Source organism: Nestor notabilis, unplaced genomic scaffold (genome assembly GCF_000696875.1).
Source record: "Nestor notabilis isolate BGI_N333 unplaced genomic scaffold, ASM69687v1 scaffold908, whole genome shotgun sequence".
Classification (NCBI taxonomy): domain Eukaryota; kingdom Metazoa; phylum Chordata; class Aves; order Psittaciformes; family Psittacidae; genus Nestor; species Nestor notabilis.
Window position 1 is genome coordinate 77,290 of NW_009939399.1, and position 11,372 is coordinate 88,661.

The 11,372-nt window shown below is 35.8% G+C and overlaps 1 protein-coding gene across 1 annotated transcript in view; it reads left to right on the top strand.

The window, feature by feature from the left end:
- The window catches only part of UNC13C (unc-13 homolog C (C. elegans)), a 128,907-nt gene that overhangs the window by 17,670 nt on the left and 99,865 nt on the right, over positions 1-11,372 (top strand). Inside the window, exons 2-3 of the mRNA XM_010019819.1 lie at positions 757-779; positions 1,313-1,377. Coding sequence (XP_010018121.1) covers positions 757-779; positions 1,313-1,377 — 88 coding nt within the window. The remainder of the gene's footprint in view (positions 1-756; positions 780-1,312; positions 1,378-11,372) is intronic.

Here is an 11,372-nt window from a genome sequence, read left to right on the forward strand (position 1 = left end):
AACATCTGAAAATTACCTGAACTAGGAAGGAAAAGTGGAAAGATCAGTAAGGTGACAATTAAAACAATGCAGTTTCATGTATGCACTGTACTATAAGGCATCAACCTGACAAGACAATAAAATAAGGGTAGTGCTCCCTGTCAGCATGCATTTTCTGTCTGATATAAATGTGAATACATCACATCTTTGCATTAAGAAATTTATAATTTTATATATAAATATATATCTTATACTTTCACAATTGTAATTCTATTTGCATTTGGGGATAATTTCTGTTATTGTATGAATTGCTGTGATAGCATAGAACAGTTACAGTTCAGGAGTTTGCATGTTTGTTTGGGTTTTCCAATAGATATATCCTTAGTAGAAGCACTTTCATTTTCCTTGAAAACAGGGCATTATTTTTTTGAACACTGCAACTATATTAAATACATTAATTAATATTAAAAAAATATTTAAAAAACCCAAAACAAAATCCTAAAATCATGTTGTGATGGGTTATGATATATATCATATGGTATCCACCCCTGCATAAGTGGCAGGGGGTCTTATCTACTGGAAACATCTTTTTTTTTTTTCTTTTTTAAAATATAGTGACAATGGTCTTGCCACAGTGGTACAGCTAAGCACAGGTGTTACTTGGATTCTGTTCTGAACTAGCAGATTAAAACAGTGACAGCTTTTTATAGCATAAGATGTTTTCTCAGAGAGTCTTTTGTCTAACCTATATTCCCCTTCTTCCCAATTCTCTTCCAGATAGCGTTTCTGTGGATGAAAAGGTTTAAAATCACATATTTACCATAGGGATCATGTATTTTGTTGATGTTTGTTTGTGACTTATTTGACTTGTTTAGTTCCTTCATTTTAGTTGTGATATCTGCATGTTTTTCCCAGCTTTTCACTCTTTTGTTCTCCTTTGAGTGTATTGCAAATGTGTTGCATTTATGAACAGGATAACCCTCACTGTGTGCTTATCATAACTGCCAACACAGGGGTCTGCTACTGTCAAACATGGTTTCTGGGATTTTTGTCTCTAATTGTCATCTATACTGCATGCACTATAGGACTTAATGGGCAACAATATTTGGGAAGCAGTATCTTATCTTCCCATGGGTTCTTCCAGTGTGTTTCACTAAATGCTGAATGCTATCAAAATGTATTCCAAAGGAGTAGTTACTCTAGCTTTGGCCTGGAGCTGACCCTGCTAAACATTTTCATATAGATGTTATGTGTTTATTTATAGAGTTAAATCCTGTCTAAGGCTTACTAAGAGCAACTGAATAACTAATTTTGGTTTTGGTCTTTATTAAAGGCTCGGATAGTAAGTGGAAGTTCCTTGGATACTTCCAAGCTTTATGCAGTCCAGGCATTTAGTGGGTAAGTACCAATACGACTGTGAATTTTGGTATATATATTTGCAAATTAGTCTCACAGTGTTACAGTATTTTTTCTAAGTTCTTGTAAGAATTTGAATTATTTTAAAAAGGAATATAATGAGTTTCATTGTGTATGTCATCTTTTTTAAGTCCTTCATTCTTAAGAAATTCATAACCACAATTCTGTTGCAGATGTCAACAGGACGATGAGTTTTTTTATCCATTTGCATACAAAACAAATGCCCTTTGAAGCTGTAGTTTGATTTTTCTCTTAATTTTAATAAATGTGTAGTAATATGATATTAGTCTAAGATCTGAAATCTAACAGGTCAAGGGAAAATGATCTTCTAGTTGCTGAGAGTGAGTGTGGCAGAAATGTATACATTTTATTTGATTGTTTCCAGACAGAGTTATCTTAGATCCAGTTCTAGGGATTCCTTCCTTTGAGGAAAATCTCCTCTTCCTAGTTTGAATACCTTCTTATTATTCAGTCTGGAAAGGAGAAAAAGTAAAAGCCATTGGTAAAACTTATCAGTTATATTATTTAACTATTTAAAAGGGATATGACCCTCTTGCTGGTGCACTATATAAGCACTGTTTGCTGTAGTTATGCTTTGTCACAAAGACAAGGTATGAGATCGAATTAATCAATCTTCCATCTTCTCGTCTGTGCATCTTAAAGGCTATTCAACAGATGCTTGACACTGATGTTTTCCCATGTAGATTCCTATGTTTGGGGTTTTTTTCCCTTAAAACATACTAATGGCATTAATTTCTTAATATAATTCACCTGCTGCTGTGGAAGATAACATTTATACTTACTGCTGAAGCTTAAACAAATTTAAGAACGCTCACCAGCTTTTCAGTGGTTTAGGTAGTTTCTGTATAGTTTGTCATACCTCAGAGTGGTATATTACTTCTTTTTCCAGCTCATAGAAACTTCAGAATTGCTGTAAAAGTATGAGGCCATACGTGACATTGTGCAGGATTACTTGCTGAATGCAACGTTAGACATTTTAAGTATTATAAGAGATAATTCATGTGGGGTTTTTATTAGCACACTCTTTGGCATTAGAATCAAATTGTAGTATTCTTCTTTTGGCTTGCAAACTAGACATTGCTTTCACTTTGATGCAGTTTTCTCATATGGTCAAAAAGGTCATAAGTACCTCAGTAATTAAATGATACAAACTTCTGCCTTGCATATTGATCAGCACTATTTCTTACTATGCCAAAACAATTACTCCTCTTTGAATGGGATTTTCTAAGTACTGTATCTCTCTGTATTTTAAAAATAGAACAATATTGGTGCTATGAATTTTCTTTCCTGACTTCCAAATGCAGAACATTGGTGTATTTGTTTGAATTATATTGTTTGCCAACATAAACTAGCACATCTGAAGCAACTTCTCTTGATTTGATTACTAATTTGAATACTACTTCAACAATGCGTTGGCCACAAAAATGCTTCCTAAAACACTCTATGCTCATGTTATTATTCTAACGGAATCATGGAAGGCATTAATCAGATCCATTGCAACTGTGCAAGCAGATTATAACAATAACTTTTTGATTTGAGGTATAACAGTTTATATTTTGTGACTTCTTTGTTCAAAACATTAATGCATATCAGAACAAGAGGCATCACAGAGGCAGCTTCTGATATTTGCCTCAAATTCTCTATCACATCCACAAAGACAGTATATTCTTCTTTTCTCTTTTGTCCTATGGAATGTCAGTTCATTTTTACTCATAGGCTTTGAAGGCCCCAGATTTCAGTAATTTATAGTTCGATGCACCACTAATAGTAATGTACCTCATCACTGAGAAGCAGAAATCTGATGTCTTGAAAACTACACAGTAACGTGGTCTACTAAAACTAGGAATTCTTGTACTCAGAAGCATTAGTGTGTAACTTTGAGTTTCATCTATTTAAAAAAAAAAAAAAGCAGTTCATACCTTTGAACAACTGCATTTGGTGTATAGGTCACCTCACAGTTTCCAGAACTAGTAAGAGAACAATATTTAGCATCAAAATCAGCTCAAATTCTTGAAATACAGTGTAGAAATCAACATTCTCAGATACTTTTATAGGTGCTGTTCAGTGCAGAATTATATATTACATTAAATGCCATATTCCTAGAATAAGAAGAAATGTTGTGGGTTTTTTTTTTTTTTCCTCTAGAAAAAGCAAAAATCCAAGACTGAAAATATGGATAGTTCAAAACTGTCTTAGATTTATCATTTATCATGTTTTTTAATGACCCAGTTTTGATCACTGCATGTGGGTTGGGCTTTCATTGTTTAAGCTAGAGAATTATTTCTTGAAATAACCAAAATTGTAAGGAAAAAATTCCATTTCATATGATTTTTCTTATTTCCCTTTAAGTAACCTACTTCTTGTTGCTTTGTTACACTTTATTGAGTAAGCTTAATTAGAGAGCTCAATCATATTGCTTGCAATCTGGAAAACCAGAAGAGAAACAGTTTAACATGTAGTTTTGAAATAGCATTTTTTTAGCAGACTCTGTGAGTGTAGGTTCTGACAATCAGGTATGGGTATCTCTGCACACAAGAAGCTGCCTTGGACCATATGGTATTGCTGTATGCACTACTTTCCATAGCCAATTACTTAATTACATTTTCCTAATAGGTGTAGGACTTAGAAACGTAATGTACAAGAGTGTACAGAATTCTTATTTTTTGTGGGTTGCACTCAGAAAACAATCTCATAGACATAAGGAGACCTTTTGCCATTCACAAGAACTATACAGATGGAAGTTGCTCTTTTTATGCCCTTTCTTCCATTCACAGGTGAGAAATTCAAATACTGAATCCTCTGAGAATAAGCTGCATCAATGCCTTCTACAGACATCCTATAACCACAGCATAGGACTACTTCAAATGACTGGCAGTATCTCAATACTAGCTCATGTTTTTAGATTAAACCTTACTTATTTTGCTGAAAAAGTTTAGAAAGAGCCTCTACTCCCTTTGCTGTCTGCAATATCTCTGTGCAAGCCCCTGTTTCACCAGGCCTTCCTGAAAACAGTGATGTAATTTTCATTTGACTTCTCATTCAGCTGAAGAACACTGACATCTCTAAGACTGATGTGGCTCTTTTAATCACACTTTCCACTTCATTCCTGAATGCAAAAACTAATCCTAGAGTCTAGGAATCCTCAGCCTTTTCACTGCCAGAATTAACTGGCTGCAGCCTTAGATATGACTCCTTTTCCATCTAATTCTTTTCAAAACGTGCTTCTGTTTGAAGTGAGGGGATATTCTTTCCCTCACAACCCTTGGTACTTTGCTTTATCTGTATAGAAATTGGCTCTTTTTCTGCCTTATTCTTCCCTCTGTCTCATAACATAGTACTGTGAACACACCTAACATGCATGAGCACATCCCAAGTTCATGACACAGACTGCAACTCTTCATTCTCTGCTTTGATTTTTAACTTGGCTGCATGAAATGAGAGAAAAGCCAGGACACTAAAGAAAAGGCAAAAAACCAATACAGTTTTCCAGTAGCTTGTCATGCTGCTACTTTGTTAAAAAGCAGAAGCTCCTCCTACCCTGTTCTTTCCATGCCAGTACCAAATAACATCCTCTTCATTTTATATTTCTTCATCTTACTCAGTATGAGCCACTTTAGAGTTTATCCTTTCAGTATTTTTTGAAAATTACATGGAGGTCAGCTGGGTTTTTCATCATGTGTATGAATCATAAAATCACAGAATGGTTTGAGTTGGAAGGGACCTTTTAAAGACCTTTCCAACCATAAAGATCTAGTTCCACCTGCCCTGCCATGGGCAGGGACACCTCCCACTGGACCAGGTTGCTCAACGGCCCATCTAAGCTTGAACATTTCCATGGATGGGGTGTACACAACTTTTTTGGGCAGCCTGTTCCAGTAACTCACCACCCTCATAGTGAAGATTTTTTTTTTTCCTAATGTCTAATCAAAATCTCCCCTGTGTCAGCTTAAAGCCATTCCTAAAGACCTTTCCAACCATAAAGATCTAGTTCCACCTGCCCTGCCATGGGCAGGGACACCTCCCACTGGACCAGGTTGCTCAACGGCCCATCTAAGCTTGAACATTTCCATGGATGGGGTGTACACAACTTTTTTGGGCAGCCTGTTCCAGTAACTCACCACCCTCATAGTGAAGATTTTTTTTTTTCCTAATGTCTAATCAAAATCTCCCCTGTGTCAGCTTAAAGCCATTCCCCCTTGTCCTGTCACTATATGTCCTTGTAAGAAGTCCCTCTCCAGATTCTTATGGACACCTCTAGGTCCTGGAAGGCTGCTCTAAGGTCTCTGCGGAGCCTCCTCTTCTCCAGGCTGAACAACCCCAACTCTCTCAGGTTGTCTTCATAGGATATGTGCTCCAGTCCTCTGATCCAATTCGTGGCCTCCTCTGGACTTGCTCCAACAGGTCCACATCTTTCTTATATTGGGGGCCCCCCAGAACTGTTTTACTTTTTCCAGAGACTTATCCTGTTATCAATTCACTGCTTGCCTGAGGTGATGTCAGAGACTGATAATTTTACCACATGGCCTAATCTATTCTGAAATTTGCTAATGGTACACAGATGGTGCTGCATGCAGGTGATTACTTATTTCCTTCAGTGCCACGTTCTCAATGGTAAAATTAATTTTTCTTGGATTGTCTGGGAAATTCAAATAGATTATTACTATGCAAAATACTTTCAGAAGCACACAAAGTCAACATTACAGGGTTTTTTTCTTGCATTGAATGATAACTCGTGTGCCATCAACTTTGTCATCTTCTATGTCACTTTGTTGTTGGGTTGTTATTGAAGGTAGGTAGGGGAGTGAAGAATTTAATCTATAACCTATATAACATGTACAGTTTGTCTAAGGCTGTAGTGTTTAATATTCCAAAGACTATACACAAAGACTAGTATTTCACAGTCAATACATCATTGTCCAGTTTGTTAGCTCTGGTAATGTAGCTATTCTCCAGGTTTTCAATAAAATTTGATCCCATAATCCAGATCTGTATATTGATCTTTACATCCAGCTGATAGCCAACAACCTTTGCATATGGTTCTCTTAAATGTTATTAGAAGGATCAAATTTGTTCTTGTACAGAGAATTTATGCATAGAAGAATTTCTAGTTCATATTCCCAAAGTCAGGGTTGTTTCAGTAAAGATGCAAGAAAAATACTAAATGTGTAGTTCTCCAAGAGTGAGATGTGTGTTTTTAGTACGTTAGTGGAACTGTATTTTTCCACTGGATCTCCTAATGAATTGTCCTAGTCTCCACTTAAAACTGAAGTGTATCTTCCCAGGCAGGTATACATTTATTGTTTATTTATCTTTGAGCTATGAGAGTTTGGTGGGTCAGGCTTTCCATGTCTCTGCTGGATACTGTTCACCTTATTGTGTACGAATCCCCTTTTGTGCCGTTGTTTTTTAGTTTTGTCTGTGTATTTGATTTTTTTTGTTTTAATTAGTTCTGTAATTTCTTTCCTTTATACAGTGCTTCTAATTAAATATTCATATTGGGGAAAAAATAATTAACATTGTTTTAAAATGTTTTAAAATTAATATAAAATACTATACTTGCTCTGCTAGCAGGAGTAACATGGAAACAATTTGCCTACAGGCCCTCTCAGCCCTCCATATATGCAGGAGTCAGGTAGCTATTACCTTTATCCTTCTATATGTGCCTGAATGCACAGAATACCAGTCTTCAGCCTAAGTGGCAGTGATTGGAATTTCTGATATAGCCCTTCTTGAGTATATCACCTTGCTTATGCACTTTGTCTTACTACCAGACACAAAACATACACAGGTTCATATCTGTTCAATCATAAAATCACAGTCCTTCACTCCAGCCTTTCATATTAGCTCCTTCCATGTTTAAAAAATAGGGTCGTCTTTGTTGTTGTTGATATCATCCCTTGAACCTCACCCCTCAAGCAATCCTGACATTTCAAACAACTGCAATGCCACTGCTACCTGCTCTGGCCAAAGCTGCTTTCACCCTGTTTCACTTCAAAGAGAGAGGAACAGTTGCTGTTTATCCCGAATTATGCAGAGGCAGCTGTTGGACTCAGATGAATTCTAAGTTTGATAAAAGATTCACAAGTCCCTCATAAAGTGAGAATTCATATTACAGCACTAATGTCATGATGAAATATCTTTGTATTATGCACTCCTCTGTTTTGATTGTCATTCTTACTATTCCCTCACAAGCCCTGTCTTCCTTTTTTCTCTTTAGAAGCATCATCATCATTCTTAATTCTGACATATTTTGTTCTCCCAGGAAAAGACTATCAGTCATTCTTGAATTGATTTTTTTTTTCTTACCTTGCTGTATTCTGCTCCTTAGTGCTCAGTAAATGGGATCCAGTAAGAAGTTCAATTTTAGTTATAATTTTGTGTTACAGAGCAGAATAAAAATTAAAGTGATTTTATAGACATTGATTGTCAGAAGTAGCTCTTTATGGTGTAAGAATGCCTTATACACATGATGAATTTTATTCACTGCTGGTGGAACTGCTCCTGGGTAACAAAGAGCCCTGAGAATCCAAGCTTCTGAGTTTATTTCTTACTCTCTATGTATTTACTTCTGTAACCTCAGAAATCTTATTACTATCACGCTTTTGCTGAGTATTGTAGGTATGTCTGGAAGTTGCAATTTGGGTCTATCTTAATCTTCATAATCTTTAAAAGAAAATTCTAATATCAAAACCTTGCACCAAAGACTGCTTATGTGAAAATAGAAAGGAAATGTATAAACAGTCTATGAATCCTTTTCCCTTTCTTACAGAATGGTGCAGGTGAATCAGAAGGCAGCATGGGAGAGACTAGGTTATCTCCTAAATTTATAGGATAAAAGTTAGGTTACTGCGTGGAAACTGGTAATGCTCCTAAGGGTTAAAATAAACTCCCCTATCCTTCAAGTCAGTGCTTTACCCAACTCAACTAGCATATGAAAGGGAATACCTTTTTTTTTTTCCTCTTGTAACTGGAAGGAACTCTACAAACAGAAACAGGGATGAATTTGAGGATTTTAATATAGCCAACAGGCAATTTGGCATTTTTCTGTGCAAAAAAAAACGTGTTAATATGGACTTGATGCATTAGAAGAATTGGATGAAAATCCTGAAGATTGTACTTTCAGAAAAGTACACAAATGGTTTGAACTTCATTCTTATCTCTCCTTGCATATCTGTCAAATTTAAGCAATAACTTAAAGTTAGTAGAACTGCTTACTCCTTGTTTAGCTTTTCAAAAATCCCTGATTGAAATTTTACAAGTCAGAATGATGTGTGTATATCTGTCCTGAGACATTCAATCTTTTCACCTGCTTACTATCTGCTACCAAGACCAATTAAAGGTGTCCTCTTCGTTTTCAAGTTTTTGTTTTTCTCTTGCTTCAGATCTGTTGTCTCTTTTGCTGATTTCTATATTTCTTCCATTTCATCCTTCCTCTTAACTCTCAGATGGAGTGTGCTCTAGTTGTCATCTACACCCACAAGGAAGTTGCAGCCTCCCAGATCTAGTGTTTTCTGACCTTTTATATTGACTTAACTCTCCTTGATTTATATTTAAGTGTCTTATGAAAGACGTTCTGATCCAGCATGTGGTGGACTAAATAAATTGTCTTGACTGTCATTGAAGAAGTTTTAATTTGGATGCTTCCCAGACTCATATATAAGCTGCCAACAGTCAGTTATGTATTCCTGTGGATGTATTTCTAAATCCATGTGATATCACATCTGCAGAAATTAATCAGAGGTAGAAATGTAGTAAAGCTGTTTGACCATGATTCCATGATGATACAACATGATGATACAATATGCTGAAAGTTGACAGCTACATAAATATCTGGATTAAAAAGAGAAATGAAAAGGTTTTGGTGGGTTTGGATTTTTCTTTGTAAGATACAGTCTCACCACCTTCATTAGGATGTCACTGATGTTTCAGTATTGCTTTTGATTGTTTTTATCTCTTTCTGCTCCCGGAGGTATATATTCTTATTTTGATTAGACTTTATGATCCTCTGATAATGACAACCACAGAGATGCATGTTGTCAAAGATAAACGAAATGTAGCATGTTATTATCTCCCCTGGTTCTAGGAAGGTCTCCATCCTGGTTTTGCAAATGAATTTGTCATGTAGAACTTCCTATCTTCACCTTATAAATTCTCACAAGCTTTATGCAAATCTGATTGGGTTTTTTTCCCATGCTGGTTTCTTTCATTATGGCCATATTGATACTAAGGAGTCCATTTACATAGACTCCAAAGGTAGTAGAAGGAATTCAAAATGAGTCCTTGGTTTTATGGTATTGCAACAGTTATGCTAAGGGAGTGTTAATTTTGAGAAGGATGTTCAGTTTCTTTTCACTGTAAGTGTGGAGACCAGATCTGCATTCTAGACAATTTTTGCAGCACTGTGAATACTCTGACTTCGTAAGTGTTACTACTGATTTCCTCTGGTGTAAGGGTCAAGAATATAATCAAATGTAGTTTTAATGCTGTTTTGCTGGTACTTTGCTTTAATAACTTTTTCTTTTAGTTCGGCCCTTAGGAAATAATGATAGTGCTTTGAGGGGGGTTGTGAGGGGGGTTTTGTTTTGCTTAGTTTTTAAAAACATTAAAAGAAATAAAGGGAAAAATTTTACAAGCTGAAATGGTGGCATTTTGAGGCCACATCGCCCAAGGCTAGAACAAAGTTGGCTGGCATCAGTTTGCTATAATGTGACAAGAAGCATGATGGGAAAAAGAAATGAGGTCAGAACTTCTTTGCAAGCAACTTTATTTTTTCTAAAAGCTGAGATGGCCCCAGAGGCCTGTTAACACAATTTAAAATATCTGTTGGTCTGCTTTGGCTTGCACCTGGGGATGAGGCATGCAACAGATTTGTGACCAGAAGGCAGAGGGAGCCTCAAAGGTGTAGTCACAAAGTCTATTTTGCTGCCTCAGCTAGAATCTGAGCATCTGACAATATATCCAAATGTGTGATTAATTTATATCCTTACCATACAAATATGATTAAGAAGTATGATTTCAAAATTTTCATGACAGTAATATGCATAGTCATTTGAGCACACGGTCTGTCAAATTTGAGTGGATATAGTCCTTTAATATAGCTTAGTCTATCCCAGCTTCTTGCATTGGCCGGCTAACAGGTTTTCTTCCATGGTGAGATTTGGCTCTTTTGATTTAAATTTTTTTTTTTTCTTGTAACATGGTATTTTTAGCTCATATTAAGACACTTCCAATACAACTTTCATTTTCAGAGAAAGTGCTAGGTATTACTTTGGCAGCATTTTAATATACTAAGGACCAGGAAAAGCTATAAATCCAGTCCTATAATTACTTCTATTATGCTGATATTTTCTTCCATTTCAGTTTTCTGCTGCAGCAAAAATTATGTATTGCTACCCAAGCGTGGATTTGTGGGTCTTCAGACACTGTGGCTGCCTCATAATTGTTTTCATTAACTTACATTGTTCCATTTTGGTTTTACAAGAGCTACTGGCTACATTTTCTGACTATAATATGCAGCAATAATACTTTTCTTCTTCCCCTCCATACCCCTAGTTCAATCTTCAAAAAATTCATTTCAATTTTGATGAGATCAGGCCAGCATTGTGACTTATTAAAGATGCTTAGGTGTTTTATGTATCACATTTGACTACGTATATTTAATTATGTTATAAACCAGACTCATCTAATCTGAAATATTATATAATCCTAAAAACTTTAATAAAATTAAGTATCCCAATAACATAAACTGTCTCTTCAATACTGAGTGACCTCTTCATTTTCATCATTATTTTCTTTTGGAAATGAATTCATTTGCACAGACCTTGAGTGGTTCTGATTCTTTCCACGTTTTTTTTTTTTTTTTCTAAAAAACAGTGAGATTTATTCCATGCTCTACGTGAGAAAGTCAAGGAAAATGGGTCCTACTCAAGACTGAAGCAGAATTGTTCAACTGTAGG